This window comes from Myxocyprinus asiaticus, chromosome 8 (assembly GCF_019703515.2).
Source record: "Myxocyprinus asiaticus isolate MX2 ecotype Aquarium Trade chromosome 8, UBuf_Myxa_2, whole genome shotgun sequence".
NCBI lineage: Eukaryota > Metazoa > Chordata > Actinopteri > Cypriniformes > Catostomidae > Myxocyprinus > Myxocyprinus asiaticus.
Genome location: NC_059351.1, coordinates 48998811 through 49026333, shown reverse-complemented (window position 1 = coordinate 49026333; position 27523 = coordinate 48998811). Strand labels below are relative to the sequence as shown.

The 27523-nt window shown below is 38.1% G+C and overlaps 2 protein-coding genes across 4 annotated transcripts; one reads left to right on the top strand and one right to left on the bottom strand.

The window, feature by feature from the left end:
• The first annotated feature begins 6337 nt into the window (after positions 1–6337).
• On the top strand, positions 6338–8053 carry junba (JunB proto-oncogene, AP-1 transcription factor subunit a). Of its 2 annotated transcripts, XM_051704768.1 has the most exons (2): positions 6338–6478; positions 6713–8053. In XM_051704768.1, exon 2 carries the CDS (start codon positions 6751–6753, stop codon positions 7636–7638), a length of 888 nt encoding a protein of 295 aa, XP_051560728.1. In that variant the 5' UTR covers positions 6338–6478; positions 6713–6750; the 3' UTR covers positions 7639–8053. The 2 variants fall into 2 exon arrangements, with proteins under 2 accessions (XP_051560728.1, XP_051560727.1); XM_051704767.1 differs by having other exon boundaries at positions 6340–8053.
• A 3398-nt stretch (positions 8054–11451) lies between these two features.
• LOC127445044 (peroxiredoxin-1-like) lies at positions 11452–20951 on the bottom strand. 2 transcript variants are annotated; one of them, XM_051704779.1, is made up of 6 exons: positions 20824–20951; positions 15792–15909; positions 15453–15606; positions 12718–12840; positions 12377–12507; positions 11452–11888 (listed from the first exon to the last, which is right to left on the bottom strand). In XM_051704779.1, the coding sequence occupies exons 2-6, from the start codon at positions 15892–15894 to the stop codon at positions 11806–11808; spliced, it is 594 nt and encodes a 197-aa protein (XP_051560739.1). In that variant the 5' UTR covers positions 15895–15909; positions 20824–20951; the 3' UTR covers positions 11452–11805. The 2 variants fall into 2 exon arrangements, with proteins under 2 accessions (XP_051560739.1, XP_051560738.1); XM_051704778.1 differs by having other exon boundaries at positions 15792–15912; positions 20824–20945.
• Between the last annotated feature and the right edge of the window lie 6572 nt (positions 20952–27523).

Genomic DNA, 27523 nt, shown 5'->3' with positions numbered 1-27523 from the left:
TCAGACAATATGTGAAATGTGGAATGAATATGGCATTGATACTGTATATATCATAGCTGATTCATAGCTCAGTGATTTTCTGATACATCTAAAATTACTTCAATTAAACCTCGTTTTTTTTTTTTTTTTTACATGAGTTTTAAAGGAAAGATTAGAATCAATCCAGACACCCAGATACAACTTGCAACTTATCATTATATCTGGCTCTGGACTAGTGCATGGCCATTTTGAAAAAACATACCAACAGATTTGGTTACATGTAACTTGAGACATGATCGATTGAGCCATGTTGTAATATGGCTCATTGCACTAATAACTTTAGAAGCAACTTGCTCCTTTGTGCAACCATGTGCATAAATTACTGTATCATCTGCATATAACTGGATCTCTACATCAGGAAAAAAAGAAGACAGATCATTAATGTAAAAACGAAATAAAAGTGGTCCATGTATAGATCCTTGTGGGACACCGATAGGGGTGTTAAGAACAATGGATTTATGATTATGAACCTTCACATATTGTGTTCTTCCATTTAAATATGATTCTATCCATTTAAGTGAATCGGCTGAAAAATTAACTATAACTGCTCATCTCCTGGGATTTTCACACACAACAGTCTCTAGAACTTACTCTGAATGGTGCCAAAAGCAAAAAACATCCAGTGAGCGGCAGTTCTGTGGATGGAAATGCCTTGTTGAAGTAATTCTCCAAATTAGCAGACTGTATCAATTAAATAAAAGATTGGATGGCCAGAAATTTCCTTTTACTCAATTACGACAAAACAGAGGTACAAATTATTGAACCAAAAACCTCTAAAAACAAGCCGCTAAAATATAATTTGACTCTCCATGGATGTACTGTTACATCGTCTTCAACAGCAAAGAACTTAGGTGTTATATTTGATAAATATAAAAATATAAATATAAATAAATACAAATATAAAAATCAAATTACCAATGTTTGTAGAACAGCATTCTTCCACCTAAGAAATATTGCTAAATTACGACAAATGCGCTCTGTTGCTGATGCCGAAAAACTAATTCAGGCGTTCACGACCTCAAGACTAGATTATTGTAATGCATTACTGGGAGGATGTCCAGCAAGATCAGTAAATAAACTTCAATTGGTTCAAAATGCAGCAGCCAGAGTGCTGACTAGAACCAAGAAATATGATTATATTAGCCCCATTTTATCGTCGTTACATTGGCTACCTGTTAAATTTCATATTAATTTTAAAATTCTGTTAACTATGTACAAAGCTTTGAATGGTTTAACTCTGCAGTACTTAAGTGACCTTCTACCACGCTATATTCCATCATGTTCATTACGATTGCAAAATTCTGGCCTGTTAATGGTTCCTAGAATATCAAAATCCACAAAAGGAGGTAGATCGTTTTCCTATTTGACTCCTAAACTATGGAATAGTCTTCCTAACACTGTTCAGGACTCAGACACACTCACTCAGTTTAAGTTTAGACTAAAGACTCATCTATTTAGCCAGGCATACACCTAATTTATTCGTCACCTCATAATTAGGCTGCTTTAGTCAGGTCTGCCGGAACAAGAAACCAGAAACTTTGATCATGATCCATAACTTTGCAATAAATTGAATGGCAACTATGCTAATATTATTCTATTTGTTTCTCTGTTCCAACCTCGGGACTCCTATCCTGAGGTCACCAGAACCGGCTGGATCCAGCTCCATTCCTGCTTGGTGTTGGACTCCACTTCTACGTGTCGCTTTGTGATGATGACTAATAGCAGCCGGTGCCAGCCAAACATCACTTCTGTCTATTACGATAGACTTCAGAGGATGAACTGATGCCAACTCCAACCATAAGACATGGGATACTTCATATGCCATTGCCTGAACCTTGGACCTAGGATAGACCTCACCGAAATTACCGGCCTGGTTGAACTGCGATGCACATAACTGATCTCTGCTTACATCACCTTGGTCTAATGATGGACTACATTCTTGAAATGGAATACATAGACTATCAATTAATTGCCAACAAATCCTTCATCAGCCAACTAACAAGGACAATTGCATCTATGTGAACTTCTGCAGTTAATCCAGGATGGACTTCAAAGACATTAGTTATTAACCTTACAGTTCATACAAAATCTTTGTTTAAACACTGGCCCTTAACACTTACTTAGTTTAATAATTTTAAACCATGACTTGCACTAAACATAAGTAATATTGGTATTATATTCATGATGTTAGCCAGAGGGGAACTGGCCCCCACAGTGAGCCTGGTTTCTCCCAAGGTTATTTTTCTCCATTAACCAACATCTTTTGGAGTTTTGTGTTCCTTGCCACAGTCACCTTCAGCTTGCTCACTAGGTTTCTAAATACAATTACTATTTAATTACTTATTTTTATACACAATTCACAATCGTATTTTATCAAACTACACAATGATGACTCTAAGACATTATAGATATTACAGTTTCATTTTCTGTTAATGCATGATTTTCTGTAAAGCTGCTTTGAAACGATGTGTGTTGTGAAAGGCGCTATACAAATAAACATGACTTGACTTGACTTGTTGATGAGAGAGGTCAACAGAGAATGGCCAGACTGGTTCGAACTCAAAGTCTACGGTAACTCAGATAACCGCTCTGTACAATTGTAGTGAGAAGAATATAATATCAGAATGCTATTCTGAGATGCGGGATGGCGCTGTTTTGGTGGCATGAGGGGGACCTACACAATATTAGGCAGGTGGTATTAATGTTGTGACTGATCGGTGTATATTAATCTTGGTTAATGTTAACTTCAGCATTTACCAATACATTTTTTAAATCAAAAGTTGTATTTGTTAACATTAGTTAATGCACTATGAACTAACATGAACTTACAATGAACAGTTGTATTTTCATAAATTAACATTAATAAAGATTAATATATTCTGTTAAACATATATTGTTCATGATACCTAATGCATTAACTGATGCTAATGAATGGACCCATATTGTAAAGTGTAGCTAGAGAAAACAAGTATTTGTGTACTTGAACTTTTGACTCTTAAAATATATTAGCTGATATATAGGCCTTGGCTTTGTGACAACTTGCCCCAGTCTCCTCTCTGTGAAGGAATCTGGCACCTCACTTGTTAAACTCTTCTCATTAACCTAAAATTTTTCACGTGAGTTTGTTAAAAGTCACACTTTAAATCTCTCATTTCTGATATATTACTCTTGCGAAAGCATATTGTGTATGTGCTGCCTGTCTGTCTGGCTTCTCCAGGCCTACTTGCGTGAAGTGTACTCCACCTCTTCCACCCTGTTGTGCGTGGGGGCGTAGCCTCTGGAATCTGGCCGAGATGGGAGAGGTTTCTCGATCATTCACTAAGAAGGAAATACTGTGTGGTCATGCCCATAAATGGGGCTGATGATATCAGTTGCCTAAAAGTGAGTCAGTTTACTACTGATCATTAAATCCCTATGGCTTATAGCTCACCTTAGGGATCTCTCAAGAGATTTAATACGTGTTATAGGCCATATATCTGTTGAGCCAGACTCCTAACACTCTATGAAGCAGGCCTCTTATTACTCGCATAGTAGGCAATGTACAGTATTATATGACTCAGTAAGTAAAAGTCCTCAAAATGAGGACTTTTACTTACTGAGTCATATAATACTGTATTGAATACAAGCATGATGTCAATAAACCCTCATATAAAATTAGTCAAATGAATATTTCCTGAATTACTGTGATAGCTTTATTTTATATTCATAATTTCGCTGCCTCATAGAAATCATTATTTCTCACTCAGATAAAACTATAAAAAATTTGAACATTTGGTGGGTTTATTCTAGTCAAAAACATTATATAATATGAATGAATCAACCTCACTCAGTTTCAACCTGACTGAATCAAATGTTTTAAATGGTTTCACTCAAGCCAAAAACATTATTTAAAGGAATATTACGGCTCCAATACAAGTTGAGTTCAATCGACAGCATTTGTGGCACGATGTTGATTACCGCAGAAATGTATTTAGACTCGTCCCTCCTTTTCGTTTAAAAAAAGCAAAAATCCAACTTACAATGGAAGTGAATGGAGCCAATTTTTGGAGGGTTCAAAAGCAGAAATGTGAAGCTTATAAATGTATAAAAGCATTTACATTTATTCTTCTAGTTTATTATTTGAACTGTAAAGTTGTTTAAATCATTGTTTTTGCATCAGATGTTACATCGACATGGCAACAAAGTTGTAAAATTGGATATAACTTTACACAGATACAGATAGTAAGCAATTTTATCACACTAAAATCATGTTAACATCATATTGTTTACATCTAGTGGCTATACTTTTGAAACAGTGAGTATTTTAAATGTTTACGGACTGGCCCCATTCACTTCCATAACCTACCATAACCCACATTACTGCTTCATTTTAGGATTATTATTTTTTTTTTTTTTAAAGAGAGAAATTATTGTGGTAATTAACATTATGCCACAAATGCTGTCGACTGACCTTAACTTGTATTAAACCCCAGATATACCTTTAATATCAACTGGAGTTCATTAGATTATAGCAACAAAATAAAATTGTAAGGTTCAGATCAGGTAGAAGTTGTTGTTGTTGTTGTTGGTGTTTATTGCCAAATCAGTATCAAGGGCTATATCATGGTAAGTACAAGTTATAATCAAATAATCAAATACAGCAAAAAAGATAAAATACATTAAAACACACACACACACACACACACACACACACATATATACTTCAGAATTTTTATTTTAAAATTCTGTTAACTACAGTAAAAGCTTTGAATGGTTTAACTCTGCAGTACTTAAGTGACCTTCTACCACGCTATATTCCATCATGTTCATTACGATCGCAAAATTCTGGCCTGTTAATGGTTCCTAGAATAACAAAATCCACAAAAGGAGGTAGATAATTTTCTTATTTAATTCCTAAACTATGGAATAGTCTTCCTAACACTGTTCGGGACTCAGACACACTCACTCAGTTTAAGTCTTGACTAAAGACTCATCTATTTAGCCAGGCATACACCTAATTTATTCTTCACCTCATAATTAGGCTGCTTTAGTCAGGTCTGCCAGAACCAGAAACCAGAAACTTTGATCATGATCCATAACTCTGCAATAAATTAAAATGGCATCTATGCTAATATTATTCTATTTGTTTCCCTGTCTCAACCTTGGGACTCCTATCCTAAGGTCACCAGAACCGGCTGGATTCAGCTCCATTCCTGCTTTGTGTTGGACTCCACTTCTACGTGTCGCTATGTGATGATGACTAATAGCAGCCGGTGCCAGCCAAACATCACTTCAGTCTATTAAGATGGACTTCAGAGGATGAACTGATGCCACTATATATATATATCACACACACACACACACACACACACACACACATACACACCGATAAGCCACAACATTAAAACCACCTGACTAATATTGTGTAGGTCCCCCTCGTGCCACCAAAACAGTGCCAACCTGCATCTGAATAGCATTCTGAGATGATATTCTTCTCACCACAATTGTACAGAACGGTTATCTGAGTTACCGTAGAGTTTGTCAGTTCAAACCAGTCTGCCCATTCTCTGTTGACCTCTCTCATCAACAAGGCATTTCCATCTGCAGAACTGTCAATCACTGGATGTTTTTTGTTTTTGGCACCATTCAGAGTAAATTCTAGAGACTGTTGTGTGTGAAAATCCCAGGAGATCAGCAGTTACAGAAATACTCAAACCAGCCCATCTGGCGCCAACAATCATGCCACGGTCCAAATCACTGAGATCACATTTTTTTCCCCATTCTGATGGTAGATGTGAACATTAACTGAAGCTCCTGACCCGCATCTGCATGATTTAATGCACTGCAGCCACACGATTGGCTGATTAGATAATCGCATGGATGATTGTTGGTGCTAGACACCGATCAACCACAACATCAAAACTACCCGCCCCAGATCAGGTAGAAATAATTAACTGAGGTAACAATTGCACAGATTCATCTTTTTACAGTGTATATTTACTTAAGTCGCCAGATGTGCCACCTGATTTAACGCATAAACATCCTCTTCGAGCTGTTTTCGTGTTTCTCTCAAGTCCCTTGACCACAATGGCTTCTTTTGTTTTCTTAGGAAATTTTTCTAAAAAGTGCCCGTGTAACTGTTGCGGCCACTTTTTGCACTCTCGCCTCCAGCCTTGTTTTCAATCTCAGCGGTTCCTGGCAACAACGTCTTCGCCCATCTGACAGCTCGAGGGGCGGAACGAAGTCTTGTCCAATCAGCGGCCGTAGTTCTCTTAACCACGCCCCCGAAACTCTAAGTATAAAATAACCTCGAGACTATCCACACGCATAATACTAAGCGCTCCAAGAGACAGAAGACTCCATGAACGACTTGAACCGGTGCTTCTTGAAGTGTGTTTGTAAATAATTTCCCAGGAACAGAGAGAACGCACTTTTTGGAAGGAAAACATCTATCGACTTGGTACAGTAAACTTTTTTTGGAAGTTTCTTTCTCTTTGACATCTTTTTTGCTTCATGTAGCCTTATATTACGGAGCTTTCGAAATTAACGGACATTAAAGGTGTACAGTCAACTGAAACACCCAACGTAATTGCTATCCACAGCCTCTGGTAGGCTTGTCTATACATGCAAATGTCCACAAAAATGGAGCAACCGTTTTATCATGACGACTCGTTTCTTTCTTATGGTCACCCAGACGCTGCCCTGCACGACTACAAGCTTCTAAAGCAGAACATGAGCGTGGGCTTCGCCGAACCCTACCGGAACCTCAAGTCCCTCCGCACCGAAAGCGACTTCTACGCGGCTGCGAACGGAGACGTGGGCTCGCTGAAACTCGCCTCTCCGGAACTGGAGAGACTCATTATCCAGAACGGTAACGGTATCATCACATCTCCCACGCCGGGGCAGTATCTGTACGCCCGGGGCATCACAGAGGAGCAGGAGGGTTTCGCAGACGGCTTCGTGAAAGCGCTGGACGAGCTCCACCAAATGAACCAGATGCCCCCGCCGAACGTGTCCATCGGAGCCGGCGGCGTGTCGTCCTGCTCGGCGGCTTCCTCCGTCTTTGGCTCCTCCCTGCAGCCGCAGAGCCCGGTGTACACCACCCTAAACAGCTGCAATCCCAACACTAACCTCACACCTGCAACTAACTACCCGACAGCCACCATCAGCTATCTGCCTCACCACCACCACCACCAGCAGTACCATCACCACCACCAAGCCTCGACGCATCCTCACCCTTTCCAGCACTCGCTGCCCGACGCTGGGCTGCATCCACAGCGACTCGTTTCGCTCAAAGAGGAGCCACAGACCGTTCCTGACCTGCAGAGCAGCGACGGCTCTCCTCCAATGTCTCCCATCGACATGGAGGACCAGGAGCGCGTCAAAGCGGAGCGCAAGCGGCTCAGGAACCGGCTGGCGGCCACGAAGTGCCGGCGGCGGAAGCTGGAGCGCATCTCCCGGCTGGAGGACAAAGTGAAAGTCCTCAAGACGGATAACGCCGGACTGTCCAGCACCGCTTCCCTGCTGAGGGAGCAAGTGGCCCAGCTCAAGCAGAAGGTCATGACCCATGTGAGCAGCGGGTGCCAGCTCATGCTGACGCCGAAGATCAAGTCGTTTTAAAATGACTTGAAATGACACGGACACTGATAAAGGGGAAACACTGGAAGAGCAGATCATGATGTTTGTGATGTTTTTATTACAAATGATATTACGGCACTGAGTACGAAAAGTTGTATATTTCTAATGTGTTTTCTTGTAGAAAACTATAGTGCATTTGGCGTTTAAATCTGATAAGGTACTTCCTGCGCATTTGAAAGCATATGTGGACTATTATGAACGCGCGGGAAATACCTTTTAAGTGAACATTTAGTAACTTTTTGTTTTTGTTTTTAAGTGCTATCCAATGAGAACATTCCAGTAAGTTATTTGCATTGTGAGTCAGGTTGATCCAGACCTTTAAATGTACTTTCTGTTTGTTTCTTTGTTTGTTTATATATATATTTTTTTTATATTTAAGTAAAAGTGTTGAAAAGAACATCACTGTTTGGGTTGTTCATTGTATGCAAAGACAGAAAAGTAACCTTTAACGGTGCTGTAAGCGGAATTTATTCATTATTATTTTTTACAACCTACGTTAATGTCTAGAACTGTTCAAATCGCTTCCCAGATTAGCATACGTACGTCTCCAAGATGTCTAAGAGTGTTTCGTATGAAAAACATTGCATTCTATTAAACATCAGATTTCTAAACATCTTAAATCATATACGTAGCGAAGACATATGCTGAATGTCTTGTTGACATATTGCAAACACCCTAAAATATATATCTTCTAGATGTAAACACACACGTTCAATAGACGTATGGGTGACGTACATGTGCTACCAGAGTTACAGCAGCTTTAATTTCCTAAGTGTTTACAGAAGTTCGCTAGCTTCCACCAACTTTAAAATCAAGGAGCCGCTTGACGTTGAAGACGTGCCCACGTTGGTTCTTTTTCCTGCTGACGCAAAGACCATATATGGGCTGTTTTGGGCACGTACGTCACTGAGGGTACGCTTGCGGGAACCCCCGCCCACGCTACCGATCAGGAAGTTTTGCGCGCTTTGAAGTCTGAAGTTCGAATGAATGAGGCGCGTGTGAATGAGTGAAAATTTAGCAACTGGGGATTTTCCCCGCGAGCAGAAACCAGTTGAGTTCCCAAAACAGTTTCGGCGAAAAGAAAACTTCAGATAAAAACATGAACGCGGGCATTTTCCGGGTAGTTTGCAAAAAAAATTTAGCTGTCGCCAGCACAAAAATAGATCGGAGTAAATAAATGAGAAGGGCCTGTAGGGAAATCTAGGGACTCTTTCTAATGATTTGCGGAAAACATTACCAGGAGATTTGTTGAACTGTCCACAGACTCACATAAAAATAAGAGTTTTCATCTATGTTTTGAAACGGCCTATCTGATATTCTCTCACAAAGTGCCAAATTTCATTTCGATTTATACAATTGTCAATACCTTTTAAACATTGTGTGAATATTGTTAGTCAGGCTACAGCTTCCGCTTTGTTCGACCCAACTAACAATTTCTGGATCCCAGAACGTTCTGGGAATAGTTTATGTTTATATATATATATATATATATATATATATATATATATATATATACACACACACACACACACACACACACACACACACACAGACCACTTTATTTGGTACACCTGTACTCCTACTTATTCCTGCAATTATCTAATTAGCCAATCGTGTGGCATGCAGATATGGGTCAGGAGCTTCAGGTAATGTTCACATCAACCATCAGAATGAAAAAAAAAAAAAAATGATCTCAGTGATTTAGACAGTGGCATGATTGTTGATGCCAGACGAGCTGGTTTGAGTATTTCTGTAACTGCTGATCTCCTGGGATTTTCATAATATATATATATATATATATATATATATATATATATATATATATATATATATACACACTCACACACACTGGCAGCCAAAAGTTTGGAATAATGTACAGATTTTGCTGTTTTGGAAGGATATTGGTACTTTAATTCACCAAAGTGGCATTCAACTGATCATAAAATATAGTCAGGACATTACTGATGTAAAAGCAGCACCATCACTATTTGAAAAAAGTCATTTTTGATCAAATCTAGACAGCAGCCATCACTCCAACACCTTATCCTTGAGTAATCATGCTAAATTGATCATTTGGTACTAGAAAATTACTTGTCATTATATCAAACACAGTTGAAAGCTATTTGGTTCATTAAATGAAGCTTAACATTGTCTTTGTGTTTGTTTTTGAGTTGCCACAGTATGCAATAGACTGGCATGTCTTAAGGTCAATATTAGGTCAAAAATGGCAAAAAAGAAATGGCTTTCTCTAGAAACTCATCAGTCAATCATTGTTTTGAGGAATGAAGGCAGAAGATTTCATACAAAGGTGTACACTAGAGTCTTCAAAGACAAAGGACAACTGGCTCTAACAAGGACAGAAAGAGGCCAGATGTGCAACTAAACAAGAGGATAAGTACATCAGAGTCTCTAGTTTGAGAAATAGACGCCTCACATGTCCTCAGCTGACAGCTTCATTGAATTCTACCCGCTCAACACCAGTTTCATGTACAACAGTAAAGAGAAGACTCAGGGGTGCAGGCCTTATGGGAAGAATTGCAAAGAAAAAGCCACTTTTGAAACAGAAAATCAAAAAGAAAAGGTTAGAGTGGGCAAAGAAACACAGACATTGGACAACAGATAATTGGAAAAGAGTGTTGTGGATCTTAACCCCATTGAGCTTTTGTGGGATCAGCTAGACTGTAAGGTGTGTGAGAAGTGCCCGACAAGACAGTCACATCTATGGCAAGTGCTACAGGAAGTGTGGGGTGAAATGTCACCTGAGTATCTGCACAAACTAACAGCTAGAATAACAAGGATCTGCAAAGCTGTCATTGCTGCACATGGAGGATTTTTTGATGAGAACTCTTTGAAGTAGTTTAAGAAGCTCTGAACATTTTTTTCAAATTGTAATAGTAATTTTTCACGTTATTAATGTCCTGACTATACATTGTGATCAGTTGAATGCCACTTTGGTGAATAAAAGTACCAATTTATTTCCATGAGAGCAAAATCTGTACATTATTCCAAACATTTGGCCGTCAGTGAATATATATATATATATATGACCTAAAAAGAAAATTTCTAGAATGTTAGGAATTGGTTCCCAAAAAAATAATAAAATGGCAACCATACACTAACATAAGGGAAATGTTCTGTGTTTGCTAGGAAGTCATTCAAGATGTAGTTATCACCCATCAGATCTATTAATAGGGAGACTGGGCGTAATTGTTACGCGTTTTGTTGAACAAATAACTCATGTTCCTGATCTTGGGTCTCAGATTCAAACACAAAAAAATACATTCATGTATCTACTCCAAATAACAAGTCATTTTAAAATCAATGATTGCATAAAAGACATCAAGAATTTATGTTGTACACAAGGGATTCCACTGTAACAACCTACCCTAGTTGTAATGCATTATGCAGCATAATTTAGAAAGTGAAAAGCAGCAAAACTCCACATTGACTTGGATTCACTGCATCAATATCAATGAACAATTAGAACATTATGAATTCTGTCTGTGTGCATGCTGGTGTTGGGATCTAAAATGTATTTAAAAAAAAAAAACACAAAAAAACAGAATCAATCAAATGTAGTCATGACATTTACTCCTGACCTTTGAACGTTTCACCAAAATTCAATGAAATACTGCCATCTACTGATCAGATGTGAAAACAGTTTTATACGAAACAAATCGAAGTGTGCAATTTCTGCAACTGCGTTTGGCACCAATCACACACTTTTTGTAATATTACAAGATCTTGAATTTAACAAGAGAGAATTTCTACTGGTAAAATAATTAGATTCCAATGTAATGCAATAACGTCCTGTTTATTTGACATACTGAAACATACTGAAAATGACCAGAATGTTTAACAGCTTTAAATAAAATCAGACTGACTTCAATTTTGCACCGTGTACTAAATAATACCAATTTATCTCATAAGCATTGAAAAACATCAGAAATTTCAGTGCATGGGGGTTGCTGACAGGAACAGCATTGCAAAGGAAATGTTACACAGGGTCAGAAATCTAACAAGTGCATTTAAACTGCAAAAGGTTTGTTACGTTGGCTAAGACAGCTTTTCTAAAACTCTCAGGGTAAAGGCAAGTGCTCTGACACTCCACTGAACGGGAGTCAAATCTGGGCAAATACGGCAGGACTGTTACTGCTTGGAGAAGAACTCCTTGCTCTTCTGCACGTCAGGAACAATAGTGTCACTTCCTGGTTTCCATCCAGCAGGACAAACTACACAGAACAGACAGACATGTTATTTTGAACTTTCGAGAAGCAGAGTGAAAATTGTGATTTTCTGCATACAGTAAGATACAAAAGCCAAAAATGTAATAACTGTAAACAAGTTCCCCTTTGTAATGACTCAAGTCGCTGTTAATGTACATCACTAACTTAGTGTGTTACTGCATGTTGATAAAGCACAAAAAGTTTACCACACTATTGGTCATGAATGTATTTGACCTCCAGAAGTTGTTTGAGTGATCGGGTCATGTTTTTGACTCCATTTACATTTGTATTTAGGCCCATTTATTGTCACAGAACAGCATCTCTGGGCATTACAGCACGTTTCAGGGTGTTTAAAAAGAGCAGCGGTGGCTCTAAGGGCGGACTATGAGGGCCATTGCCCCCCTAGATTTCCCTGGAGTCCCCGCCAGAAACTTCTGATGCCCCCGCGCTGACAAAACGATCAGTTTGTACAGTGTACGGCCCTGCTCACTCACCTTCTCCATATTTGTCAGTGTGCTGGAAGGCCTGCACCAGCCTCAGTGTCTCATCGACAGAGCGACCCACGGGCAGGTCGTTGATGGTGATCTGCCTCAAGATGCCTTTATCGTCAATCACAAACAGACCTCTGTGGGAACAAGACAAGAGAGAGAGAAAATCTAGTTTGCATGGCAATAAAATTTGTCTTTACTGTACTATGCCCACTTTGCAGTACACGTGGCCTTTATCAAGTACACTTGATCACTATCACCTGCTGTTATCGTGCACTGCAAGGTAGAGGTGACAAATGGTGGTAGTTTAACTGAATCAGCACAAACGTTACGATGACATCACAGACCTGTAGGCAATACCCTCGTCCTCTTTCAAAACGCCGTAGTCATGGGAGATGGTCTGAGTCAGGTCAGCCACCAATGGGATGTTCATTGAGCCCAGCCCACCCTGTTTCCTGGGTGTGTTGATCCTATCAGGAGCAAGCAAAGTGTAATGATGACCCCGTTTACACCTGGTATGAAGATGCGTTTTTGGTGATCCAATTACATGTGGTCAGCGCTAAACACAGGTCTAAACGGTGTCTAAAACGTTTTGTGCTCGAAAAACAAAAAACACATATGAATGTGGTCAAAAATGCATGTAACCACATCACATTTGAGGTGTAAACACTAATCCGTGTCGAATGTGTCGCATCAACAGCGAAGCGCCACCCCTCACCTGTCAATCAACTGCTGCACAAAAACAAGAGTTTAAACTTTGCCGGTTAGAGCGGCTTTAAAAGGAAATAATTGTCCGATCTGAAAAATTTAAAAAGCGGATATATACGCAAGGACGAGAACTTCACAAATCTTCTTCAGTGTGTCTGATATCAACATGTAGGGACTCTTATGAGAAGCACGGACATCTGCAGCTCAACTAACACAGGTACTCCACTAAAATAACAGACTATTCTGCTCGAAATGTTGCGTTTTTGCATGCGGTTTTGCATACGGGAGAAATGGTGCACCATTTTTTTGCACTTTCTTTGTCTTTTCTGACTTTGTTGCGCTTTAATGTCAGGCAGTAACACACTGTGATTGATGCATGTCATCATGAATCCCTCCCCTCCAAATCCAATCACAGCCGGTCACAGGAGACGCATTTAAGCAAAAAGGTTTAAACAGAGATGTGTCTCACTTGACCACATGTGATCGGATCACCCGAGACGCATCTTAATACCAGGAGTAAATGGTGTCTATAAGTAGCTTGAAAGTGTAAAGGAAACAGACTCGATGGAAGTGGGTGGTCGCTGCAGAGCTCTTTAACAATGATTAACATTTTTAACAATAGCTACAGGAAACAAATGCTTTGTTACATAACATGTAATGTTGACAGATACGGAGATGAGTTTATGAAGGTACATATTGTGTGACAGTAGAAATGTGTTGACCAGTAAAGATTTTGCTTTGCCTCTAATACCACGATATATCCAAGCAGCTATCAGTGGGCAAGACTGCTTTACATAATACGTGGAGTAATGTGGCTCATCCAATCAGAATTTAGAATCAGAACTATGAATAAGAAACGCTCCAAACTTTACAACTGACACAGTTTACTCAGTTTTTTTAGTTAAAAGTGTCCTCAGTAAATTTTCAAGTCCAAAATATACTTCAGTTCTGATGTGAATGCCAACCGTCTTTTCAAAATATACTTCATTTGACTGTGTGCGCATCCACAGGTGGTTGGCGCATGCATGAGATACTAGACTATTTCTCCTCAGGAGTTTAGACACCAAAAGATGTCTTTATAGTCCTTCAGACTCGAGTTATAGAAATGCAGATATCTCCTGACCTCCTTACACATTTTTTTTTTTTTTACATGCACATCCACTGTTGTCATTTTCACTATCTCTTGTTTAACAGTGATTGCATCATCTTCTAGCAATTCTTTGTGAAAGCAACAGGTCAACTGTGAGTGTTGCCACCTTGTGGACCCACTAATTAGTGCAAATAAGTCCATACTGCACATTCAGAGTATGCATGGTTAGAAAAATAGGGCCGTATGCATTCAGTGCTCGAGCACTCTACTGATGACAAAATTTGCATCACGCATTCACAACTGACCAAAGTTTACTTTGGGTTTTACACGGACACCTAGCGGTGTGGATGCAGCATCATTCATACACACTTACAAATGCCATTGTAGAAATTCACAATTCACCGTGAGCCATTATTAATTTAATCCATGAGTGAAAGTGTCCAATAACAGAGTGGTTTCTGAGCGAGGATGAAGCGAGTAGTATTCAGCTGGTTATGTGATTCTAATATGGCCGCCGCCATGAGTGGACCCTCTCCATGTAGTATAAAACAGCTTTTATAAGGTTACTGATATGACTGGAGTCCTCATCTCATGTGAGCGGTCATAATTTAATACATACATTTCAAAATTAAAATTCATTTCTTTAGGAGTAAAACTCTTTTAATGAGGAAAAATTTACTGTTTGCACCTTTAGTTATACCAAAGCTGCATAGTTTAAGAAATTTTACAAAACATTTAGCTCAAAAGTCTTAGCTCAGTTTCTTTTAACAACTGTTAATGTAAAGAAGAATGCTTTCTCTAATTATGTAGCCAGTATGACTACAGCAAGAGTGGTAGTTTCTAGAACCAATAAACTGCTACACCCTTCCTTTATCAGTGCCTCTTCAACAGCATTATCAAAGACAGGCAGGGTAAAAAAACACGTTACATAACCACTAACTACATGAAGCCACAGTAATCCCACTGAGAAATACGTTAACATTCAAGACCATGTTAAAATTATTGGACAAATCCAACGTACAGTCTCTCTCTAATATCTTAGAATCTATGGTTCAAATTGATTCAGGATGACGTACGTAATTCGGCACCTCATATCAAGTGTGCAGTATGAATACTGAATTCATTTGATTACTTTCTCGTTTTACTTGGAACTCCATGGACACAAGTGGTACAAATGGTAGAGCAGAACCTCTACCAGTTGACCCATTCGTACTGTTGCACAGTATATACATATAGTCAGCCCTAATACGGAAGATATGAGAAACAGCCAAAAGGGATCCTCACCATGCCAGATGGCTGAAATGAGAGTCTGTGGAGGCAGCAATGACCTCACAGCCGATTTTACGGAACTCTTCAGCCCGTTCACTGAACGCGATGATCTCAGTAGGACACACGAAGGTGAAGTCAAGTGGATAGAAGAACAAAATGACATACTTCCCTACAAGATCAATGAGAGAGAAAAACTAAAAGCAGGTTATGGCTGACTAAAAGCATAAAAATGGAAAGAGTTGAACTACAAACAGACAACCAGTGTTCCTAAAAGTCGTTTAAATGACATTTAAAGGCAATTTTTACCCAAAACTACAAAACACTTAAGTGTAAAAGCGTTTATTGGATGCTTACCTCTGTAATCAGAGAGCTGAATGTCTTTAAACTGTCCATCTACCACAGCTGTGGCCTTGAACTGAGGGGCAGGCTGTCCGATCTTAGCGTTTCCAGCAGACATGTTGAGGACTGGTTGCTACTGCCGACATGGAAATAATGAATCATATTTCACTATAATTACTGCACAAAAAAAAAACAATCAATTTAATTTTGTTTAATTGGTTATACAATTTAGCTTGCATTCAGGAAAATCTGTTCTTGTAATCTAACAAAGAATAAACAAGTTGCTTTTTAGCTTTGAACTGAAAGGTATCCATGTATAATGCATGCAAAAGGCTTGCAACAGATTGCACAATGCAGGTCACATGATAGTCAGCTGTTCTGAACAATGGGCTTCCAAGAATTTAATCAAAGAAGCCGTTGAGTCTGAACACAGGCGTTCAGCCAAGTCATGTCCAAGTTCAAATAAACTATGTGGGACGTTTACACACAATAAGGTCCACCATGGGCTTTTTTTTTATCAATCAAAATTAAGATTTTCGGTTAAAATTTAACAGTTTATCTTAAATGGTCCTGCGGTATGAGAAAGTGTTGTTTTTTTTTTATTTTTCAAAAATCTAATTTTCTCCCCAATTTGGAATGCCCAATTCCCAATGCGCTCCAAGTCCTCGTGGTGGCATAGTGACAATCGTCTCAATCCGGGTGGCGGAGGATGAATCTCAGTTGCCTCCGCGTCTGAGACTTCAATCCGTGCATCTTATCACGTGGCTTGTTGAGCACGTTACCGCAGAGACCTAGCGTGTGTGGAGACTTCACGCTATTCTCCACGGTATCCACGCACACTCACCATGCGCCCCACCGAAAGCAAGAACCACATTATAGCGACCACGAGGAGGTTAACCCAAGCAACTCTACCCACCCTAGCAACCGTGCCAATTTGGATGCTTAGGAAGCCTGACTGGAGTCACTCAGCACGCCCTGGATTCAAGCTTGCGACTCCAGGTGTGGTAGTCAGCGACTTTACTTGCTGAGCTACCCAGGCCCCCTAAAAATTGTGAGTTTTAAAAGTACAAAATTACATAGTCTCATTTAAAATGTGAAATAAAACTGAATAAATTCAAAGGAATATACTGCAACAGTAAAAATTAGGGATGCACCGATCCGTTACCTGGACTGGTATCGGCTCCGATTCTGCCGTTTTTAGACGGATCGGGTATTGGTCCGACGAGCCCGATCCAAATCTGACATTAGGGCTGCAACTAATGATTATTTTGATAATCGATTAATCTGTGATTATTTCTTTGATTAACTGGATAAATAACGGAATTTCCTGTATTTTATTACAATTTTATTTTTTAAGAAACAGAAATTATAAAGGGCGTAAAGATTTGGTTTGGTTTACTGTACTAAATGATTCTATACTCTCACAAAACTTTGAACAAACCCTGAATAGTTATGTTTGATTTTTATTATTATTATTACTTTCAGGACATATGCAAAACCATTCCTTTCATTACTTGTGAAACTTAAAAAGTACTGTTTATTAAAGAGTAAAATGATCCATTAGAGATGGAATGGGACAAAAACAAAAATCAGCCCAGCAGAGGGCAATGGTGACACCAGAATAGAAATATGAATACTTTTGCCCACCTGAAACATACATAATTATGTTAGATACATATGCTTGTTCACTGTCACTGATTACATGCATTTTAAGTATTTTAAATTAATTTTGTACTTTTAGAACCATATAGTCATGTATACATTTTAAAACAGAAAATAGCAGTAAAATGTAAGTCATGTGCTGAGAGAAACAACTCTTAAGTGCATCAAACAGCACAATCACTCTGTCAATGCACCTGATGCAGCAACCGCTCCACATTGAACTGTATGCTTACTATGATCTTTTCTGAAGTGTTTAAAAAGTGCTTGTGCGCTGGACATCTTGGGTTGTGTTTTTATGCTTCAATTTGTCTCTGTCATTTTTCAAACGAGTTTCATCATGCAACATATTTTCACTGGGCAGTAAAGTGCTGACGGAGCTTCTCCATGATGGCTGCATATCCAACTAATCGATAATGAAATTCGCTGTCGATGATTTTCATTAACGATAATTATCGATTAGTTATTGCAGCCCTGTGTGTGTTAGTCATGTTTGTTACTGTCAAGTACCAAAAATGACATAAAAGAACCATAAAAACACCTTTAAAGTAGTTCATAAGACACGTGGATTTTAATCAAAGCCACTTGAAGACGTGCGATAGCTCTGTGAATGGCAAAAGGCTGTGTTTAATAAGTAGATATATAGTATGTGCAGCACCAGCACGTTAGTGAATGGCGTGCTGCTCTGTTGACACACAAACTCACGCGCAACCAGGTGATGCACTCGCAGATTTTTTTAACCTTCACAGCGGTGCGCAATATTTGAGCCCTACTCATGAACAGCATCTCAGATGTAGATGCTCAATAGTTCGGTTCACTTATAATATGCATTTTTATTCATTATTATTAGCATGATTATTTGTTTACAAATTCAAGTTGAATGGGTTCCAAAAAATAACAGTGCGAATGAAAAGTGGATTGATATCTTACAACTAAATTGAACAAAAAAAAGAGATCTGAATCCTTTAAAGTCCAGATAAATGTTGAAATAAAAATCTGCAAAGAAAACCGTCTTCTTTTCTACTGAACACTTATACTGGAATTTCTGCTACATTATCTAGTAGACTAGTTAACAATAAAGTTTGTCTTAATAAGCTATTCATTTATATTGAAATAATGTGTAGTTAGAAGTTTGTGTTTCTTTACATATTACAGAGTACTCCCAATTAGTTCCACACAATGAGGTAAAGATATTGTAAACTGATCATCCAAAAAATCAACACTGGTATCAGATCAGGATCGGTATCGGACGATACTGAGACTTCAGATATCGGAATCGGATTGGTAGATAAAAAGTGGTATCGGTGCATCCCTAGTAAAAATCACTTTCATTTTTTCCATAGACTAATACATTTTTATCGATAACTTACAACCTTTGAAAACAGATGTTTCGTGAGCTCTGAGGTTGCAAATCGATTGTATATTCTTCTGTTGAAGCCATTAGTCCATGTTATTTCAACTTAATTGTTTGAAAATCATTTAATAGCAGATTTTCTGGTGAACAACTACTGTACAACACTACCCATGATCATGCACCAAAAGATCCACCAATCAGAGAACTGCGGCCAAGAAAGTGAACCCAACAAGCCCGGAAGCAACTACCCACTCCCATGATGCACTGTGAATGATGCACAAAATCAATTTGAGATATATTTCCATCATTTTATATTCGATAACATCATTCGCAATGCTTCATGGGATTGTAGTTAATGCACCCGTGAAAGATGGCAAGCACACAGTCTTGTACCTTTGTCTTTTTGTCAGATTTTCAAATAAAAAATGTTTTTATAATGTTGTGATTCACCTCGGAGCTGGCTGGTTTGGTACATGGGTTAGAACTCTTATGAAGGATTTCATGTAAAGTCTATGGAAGAAAATAATGGGAAAAATACTTTCGGCACCCAGGTGGCTGAAAAAGTGGGCGGGCACTGTTGCGTTCTCTTGGTAAAAATGCTAGGGCTGGGAGTCAATCGCAAAATTAATCGATTCTTCGATTTCGAGGCGTTGGGAATCGAACGTCGACTCCAAAGCTTAAGAAGAATAGATTCCGTTCATTGGCATGACCTAAAGTTTTGTCATTCATACTACCAATATTAAATACTATGATAAATTGCATGAAATATGCATTATATTGCACTGGTTGTTATTATATGTCACTTTGCCTCATGTTTTTTTCTCTTAAGAATCGATTAAATTAGTCTGGAATCTAGATTAGTCTAAAAGAGTCTAGATTCTGTCGATTCAATCAAAGTCGATTCCAAAATATCAGGAATCTACCATTAGTATAAAATGCTGTTTATAACTGTTTTAAAAAGAGTATAGCACATAACACCGCAGGACATGTTAATTAACAACAAAAACCTTCATCAGCTAACCAACAAAGCATCTATGTGAACTTCTGCAGTTAATTCAGGATGGACTTCAAAGACATTAATCATTAATCTTACAGTTGATACAAAATCTTTGTTTTAAACAATAGCCCTTAACACTTACTTAGTTTACTAATTGTAAACCATGACTTGCACTACACATAATTAAGTAATATTGGTATTATATTAATGATGTTAGCCAGAGGGGAACTGGCTCCCACAGTGAGCCTGGTTACTCCAAAGGTTATTTTTCTCCATTAACCAACATAAAGCATGATTTTCCAGAAAGCTGCTTTGAAACGATGCGTGTTGTGAAAAGCGCTATACAAATAAACATGTGAACTTGACATTTAGGGGACTTTACAAGCATTTGTCCAGGCACTTGGCTCAGAGGTCGACTCCACGCCCTCCGATTGGCCCTGTGAGCTTCGATAGCGCACAGTAACAATATCTCTGCAAAAAACAGATTGTGTTAAGGCCACACCAAATACATAAATGGGTCAACGACCCTCTGAGACTTTGACCCGGTTAAAATACAAGTATGCTTACTCACTAATATACGCAAATATTGCTACACTTGCAAGGGACAGGTGCATATGATTCCGAATGGCTGGAAATACAGAAGGAGTGGAATGCTTACGATGCACACATGCATATTCCAATCGTAAATATTCGCATTGTTTTATATTTGGAGTTATTTAGCCGCTTAGCCACACGAGCTAAACCAAGTAACGTGCAACGGCACGGTAGGGTGATATTACATCAAACTGATATTGCGTAATCCCCATAAGAAGCAGCTTTAGTTAAATCACACCAAAGTAATAAAGTGAAATGCACGAGGATATTACATGTTATTGTTGAAATATTGCCCTGCAAACGGCCAGAACCACTAAGCAGCGCTCGGCGTTTTCCACGCGCACGGTCTTTTGTTCGTTTTTAATCAGCAAAATTATTTTACAGGCATTTTGGCATGTGCATAATGGTACAGAACCTCTGTATAAGTGTAAATACAAACTTACCGGTTCTGTGTGTTGAAGAGGCGTAAACAGTGAAGGCAAATGCACGAACACAGGAAGATCGATCCGCGCGATGTGCCGCAAAAGTCAAGAGAGGAGGATTGGGGGGGCGGTTACAAAGTTCACTAAGAGGTATATCAGAAGACAAAAATAAATACATATAATACAGTTTTAAAATGATTTTAAAAAAAATAACAACTTAACTTTTTTTCTCCATTATTCTAGTTATACATTATTTTAGCAATTATGTAAGATAATGTTTAGATTTTTAAGATAGTTTACTTTCCGACCTTTTCATCATATGAATAAATATTATTCTATAAATAATTTAATCCATCAAAAGGAACTGTGCATGGGAGTGGGGGGAAAGTTAAAAGATTGTTCCATCAGTTTCCATCTGATTTTTAAAAAATAAATAAATAAATAAATAAATATTTTTTTATTAATCAATTATAGAACAAATGTAAGAACAATACAACATAACATCAAGAAATATAATAAATTACATAGATGATAGCCAGGGGAAAGAAAATGCAATTATAATCCAAATAAAGTGATGTATAAATAAACAAAAATATAAAAATAATAATAATAATAATAATAAAACAGATAACAGAAAACCAAGTAAGCAAATGGATAAATAAATAAATAACTAAACAAATACATAAATATAAAGTAATAATTTTACAGGGGAATCCTGAAAAAGGCACAACAAGTTAGCGTTTTCCTCGCCTTAGTATTTTCCGATACTGAGAGCGTTTCAAAATATTGTTGCAACTCTCTAATAAACACCTTAAAATGTTTCCATCTGATTCTGTAGCCTTTTCTAAGAGCCGAGTGAACTCAAGCAAGACTCAAGTCAGTCCATTCGACTCAAGTCAGTCCACTCGACGGCCATCTTTGGAACGCACTCGGAGGGCTATTTCCAGTCATGATAGTGCAGCTCCTATCTACTTGAATGGGGAAAGATCAAAATCTCAAAAACGGTTGGTCAAGATTACGATCAAAGAACATATTTTAAATCAACAATAAAATATGATAATGTTGGAATCATAAATTGTGCTTCTTTACCTCATATTACGCAAAAAAAAATAATAATAATAATAATAATAATAATAATAATTGCCTGTGTAACTAATACGCATGCGTGTTCTAGAGTTGATTGACAGACAATGTCTTTAACTGTAAGGCGGGACTTCCTTTCTACATCCGTTGACCGTTGGGCGTTCAGAGCTCATTGGCTGACAATTTCTCCCATTTATTTTACTAGAAGTGGCCCATCTCTACTAAATATTATCTGACTCAAGTCTTTCTAGCAAGTCAGTCTACTTGGCGGCCATCTTTGGAACGCTGGCAGGCTGGGCAGCTAATTTTCTATGTAAACAAGCGGCATACAAGTGCAGCTCCTATCTAACTGAATGGGAAAAGACCGAAATATCCAAAACGGTTAGTCAAGATTAAGCTAAAAGACCATATTTATAATCAGCGGTAAAATATAAAACACTGGTATTATATATTGTGCTTCTTTACTTTATATTATGCTTAAAAATAAATAAATAAACAGTTTTCTCGGCTTGTCTAGATAGTACGCATGCGCGTGCTCGAGTTATTTGACCAGGGGGTCAGGAATTGGCTGCAGGTCCCTGTTAGCCCCTGCTGGTAGATGCTGGAACTACACCACCCGATGGCAAAAAAGCATATTTCTCCATAGACAGCCATTTAAAAGCCGTGTTTTATGACGATTTTTTTTTTTTTTTTTTTTTTTTTTGTCAAGAACCATTTCAATTTCAATTATTTAATTACTTTATAGCACATCGACATCCTGTGACGGACTGTTTTTGAAGGGCTCTTACAAGCGTGAAATTGATGTATATTTTCTCTATCTATTCCCAACGACGAGTGATCAGTCACGTGACACCCGATAAAAGTTTTAAATTTGGAATTCTATGAAAGCTTCAACTTGACACTCGTGACGTGATGTAAAATATATATATATATATATGGCAGCAGTATCACAGTTATTGGCCCTGTCCCAATACCCCTACCTGCGGTTTTGGTCTTACCTACTTACCCACTTGTGTTGTGTATTTCCGGTGTTTGGCCACTAGGTGCAAGTAGACGTGAAGACTGTGAGTGTGTGGATGACTTGATTGCACGTTGGGACACTCGTTGATTTAAAGATGTTGGTGCTGGTTGCAACAGCTGTTTTTTCACTCAGCTGAAGACTGATTGTTTTTGGTGACTGTTACAGCCTACTTAAAATAATAAATAACTGAACATTTTACCCATCTTCATTTATTATTACACTGGTACTGGTTGTTGGAAGTGAATAGTGCTGTAGAAAATATGTAAGTAAATTTTTTATAATGTTTTTAGTGTCTGAAAATAATTGTAAAAGTTAATTATTTTTACTCATTTTGATTTTCAATAGTTTGCACAAAATAAAAACTGTTTAACTGTAAAATTGCGTTGTCCATAATTGCTGTAAAATATGAAATATAAGCAATTTCTTTCTACTCTGTTTCTCAATACTCTCCATAAAACTTCATTTAAAAAATAAAAACTTTATTCTATAAACCTGTGTGATCCATTAATAGTGACTAATACAAACCATTTAAATTACAGTTGAAGTCAGAAGTTTACATGCACTTTGTTAGTATTTGGTAGCATTGTCTTTAAATTGTTTAACTTGGGTCAAATATTTTGGGTAGCCTTCCACAAGCTTCTCACAATAAGTTGCAGGAATTTTGGCCCATTCCTCCAGACAGAACTGGTGTAACTGAGTCAGGTTTTTAGGCCTCCTTGCTTGCACACAATTTTTCAGTTCTGCCCACACATTTTCTATCAGACTGAGGTCAGGGCTTTGTGATGACCACTCCAATACCTTGACTTTGTTGTCCTTAAGCCATTTTGACATCTTTTGTGCTTGGGGTCATTGTCCATTTGGAAGGCCCATTTGCGACCGAGCTTTAACTTCCTGGCTGATATCTTGAGATTTTGCTTCAATATATCCACATAATTGTCCTTCCTCATGATGCCATCTATTTTGAGAAGTGCACCAGTCCCTCCTGCAGCAAAGCACCCTCACAACATGATGCTGCCACCCCCATGATTCACGGTTGGGATGGTATTCTTCGTCTTGCAAGCCTCACTCTGTTTCCTCCAAACATAACGTTGGTCATTATGGCCAAACAGTTAAATTTTTGTTTCATCAGACCAGAGGACATTTCTCCAAAAAGTAAGATCTTTGTCCCCATGTGCAATTGCAAACTGTAGTCTGGCTTTTTTATGGTGGTTTTGGAGCAGCGGCTTCTTCCTTGCTGAGCAGCCTTTCAGGTTATGTCGATATAGGACTCGTTTTACTGTGGATATAGATACTTGTCTACCTGTTTCCTCCAGCATCTTCACAAGGTCTTTTGCTGTTGTTCTGGGATTGATTTGCACATTTCGCACCAAACTATGTTCATCTCTAGGAGACAGAATGAGTCTCCTTCCTGAGTGGTATAATGGCTGCCTGGTCTCATGGTGTTTATTCTTCCATACTATTGTTTGTACAGATAAACATGGTATCTTCAGGTGTTCAGAAATTGCTCCCAAGGGGATTTTTATGAAACAGACTTGTGGAGGTCCACTGTTTTTTTTCTGAGGTCTTGGCTGATTTCTTTTGATTTTCCCATGATGTCAAGCAAAGAGGCACTGAGTTTGAAGGTAGGCCATAAAATACATCCACAGGTACACCTTCAATTCAGTACACCTCCTATCAGAAGCTAATTGTCTAAAGGCTTGACATCATTTTCTGGAATTTTCCAAGCTGCTTAAAGGCACAGTTAACTTAGTGTATGTGAACTTCTGACCCACTGGAATTGTGATATAGTCAATTAAAAGTGAAACAATCTGTCTGTAAACAATTGTTGGAAAAATTACTCATGTCATGCACAAAGTAGATGCCCTAAACGACTTGCCAAAACTATAGTTTGCTAAAATGAAATCTGTGGAGTGGTTAAAAAATTCGTTTTAATGACTTCAACCTAAGTGTATGTAAACTTCTGATTTCAACTCTATATGCTTTGGCTTGTCATTTATATAAGACAACCAAAGACTGCTTTATACAACTTATCAGTATGTGGTTTCATACAACAAATGTAAAAAAAAATGTGGCCAAGACCACAAGTGTGGGTATTGGGACAGGGCCATTGAGTCCGCCTGGTAAATCGAGTCTCCATGGGGGTAACCTTTTGTAATGCCTGAGCAAAAACCTATCATGTTATCGTCATGTCATTGAAATCTAGGCTTACTGAAAAACACAAACAACAGCACATCTTTAATTTCACAATCTATAACTTCAGTTATATACAATTATGTGTAACTTATGGTTTAAAAGTCATTAAATGTCGTATTTACAAAGTTATATCGACATACATCATAAAACGATTTTAAAGGATTTCTACTCGGGCAGTGAATATACCCATTAATAGGTCTCTCAGCCAATGAAATTGCTGTGATGTCAAAGGGAGACCCGATTTTCAGGGGGACTCGATTTCTCAGGACACTGGAACTGAGCACCCATGAGCAAAGATGGCAGCCTCCATATCACTCGCTTTCTGGAAACCTGCGCTAGCTGAGCACAGTCATAGAGATGAGTGCGGATGCAAACGGATAGCTCTCTCCAGGTATTTTATAGCTCCATATATTTGACAGCTTTCACATCACTGAGCTGTTTAATTAGCCACACCCCTCATTCCAAAACCTCGCCCTCCAAAGATAATTTTGAGACCAAAACTGAGCAAAAGAGCAGCTGTGTTTGTTCCTGTGACTGTCAATTCAACAGTGGCACAATAGCACTCTCAGCTGTCAAACATTATGAATCATAGCCTCAATGATCCACTTCAAATGAGAACAAGCAAAATGACTGACAGGGGCAAAGCGTTTTGTTTGCTGTATACAAAGTCTACAGCTGTCACAGAGACCGGTGAGATGTCTCAAGACACTTATTTCATTAAAATCTTTGAGGGAGTAAGAAAATTTTTTGCATAATTTTCCATGAAAAAAATCGCTTACAGTACCTTTAATTTAATAGAAGTGGCCTGTCTCAAATTGGATATGACAGCAAAGTTTCTTAATGGAAATACCGGGTTCAATGCAAGTTAAGCTCTATCGACATCATTTGTGGCATAATGTTGATTACCACAAAAATGTATTTCGACTTGCCCCTCTTTTTCTTTAAAAAAAGCAAAAATCTGGGTGAGACTGAGACACTTCCAATGGAAGTCAATGGGGCCAATCTGTAAACATTTAAAATACTCACTGTTTCAAAAGTATAGTCACAAGACATAAACGATATGTGTGTTAACATGATTTAAGTGTAATAAAATCACTTATTAACCTGTTCTGTGTGAAGTCATTTCCAATTTTACAACTTCATTGCCATGACAATGTAATGTCAACAAACCCCAAAACGACTGTAAAAATTATGATTTAAGCAACTTTAGAGCTCAAATAATACACAACAGAAGAATGGTTTAATTAATTAGAAAATGAATGTAAGGGCTTTTATCAAATTATAAGCTTCACATATCTGTGTTTAAACCCTCCAAATATTGGCCCCATTCGCTTCCATTGTAAGTGCCTCACTGTAACCTCCATTTTTGTTTTTCAATTAAATATATATATTTTTTAATTATAGGACCAACGAGCTAAAATTATTTTTTGTGGTAAGGAACATTATGCCACAAATGCTGTCGATTGAGTTTAAGCAGTATTGAACCCGCAATATTCCTTTAAAACAATAGGTTACATTTAGAAGTAAACAATATATTGATAGAATTTGAAATTGCATACATTTACATTTAATAAAAAATACATTCTAAATTAAATCCTAAAGCTAATAATATTTTTTGTGCAATTTTACATCCACAAAATGACAGCAGCTCGAAAAAAGCCTTTGTATACAGTGTTTTGCACAATTTATGTAAATGTCCTATTTTTATTTTAGCCTGTTGTATCATTATTTACTATTGAAATGTATCATTGCTAACCCATATTATGCATTTTGCATCTGGAAAGTATTCACAGCGCTTCACTTTTTCCACATTTTGTTATGTTACAGCCTTATTCCAAAATGGATTAAATTCATTATTTTCCTCAAAATTCTACAAACAATACCCCATAATGACAACGTGAAAGAAGTTTGTTTGAAATCTTTGCAAATTTATTAAAAATAAAAAACATGTACATAAGTATTCACAGCCTTTGCCATGACACTCAAAATTGAGCTCAGGTGCATCCTGTTTCCACTGATCATCCTTGAGATGTTTCTACAACTTGATTGGAGTCCACCTGTGGTAAATTCAGTTGATTAGACATGATTTGGAAAGGCACACACCTGTCTATATAAGGTCCCACAGTTAACGGCGCATGTCAGAGCACAAACCAAGCCATGAAGTCCAAGGAATTGTCTGTAGACCTCTGAGACAGGATTGTATCGAGGCACAGATCTGGGGAAGGGTACAGACAAATTTCTGCAGCATTGAAGGTCCCAATGAGCACAGTGGCCTCCATCATCCGTAAATGGAAGAAGTTTGGAACCACCAGGACTCTTCCTAGAGCTGGCCGCCTGGCCAAACTGAGCGATCGGGGGAGAAGGGCCTTAGTCAGGGAGGTGACCAAGAACCTGATGGTCACTCTGACAGAGCACCAGTGTTTC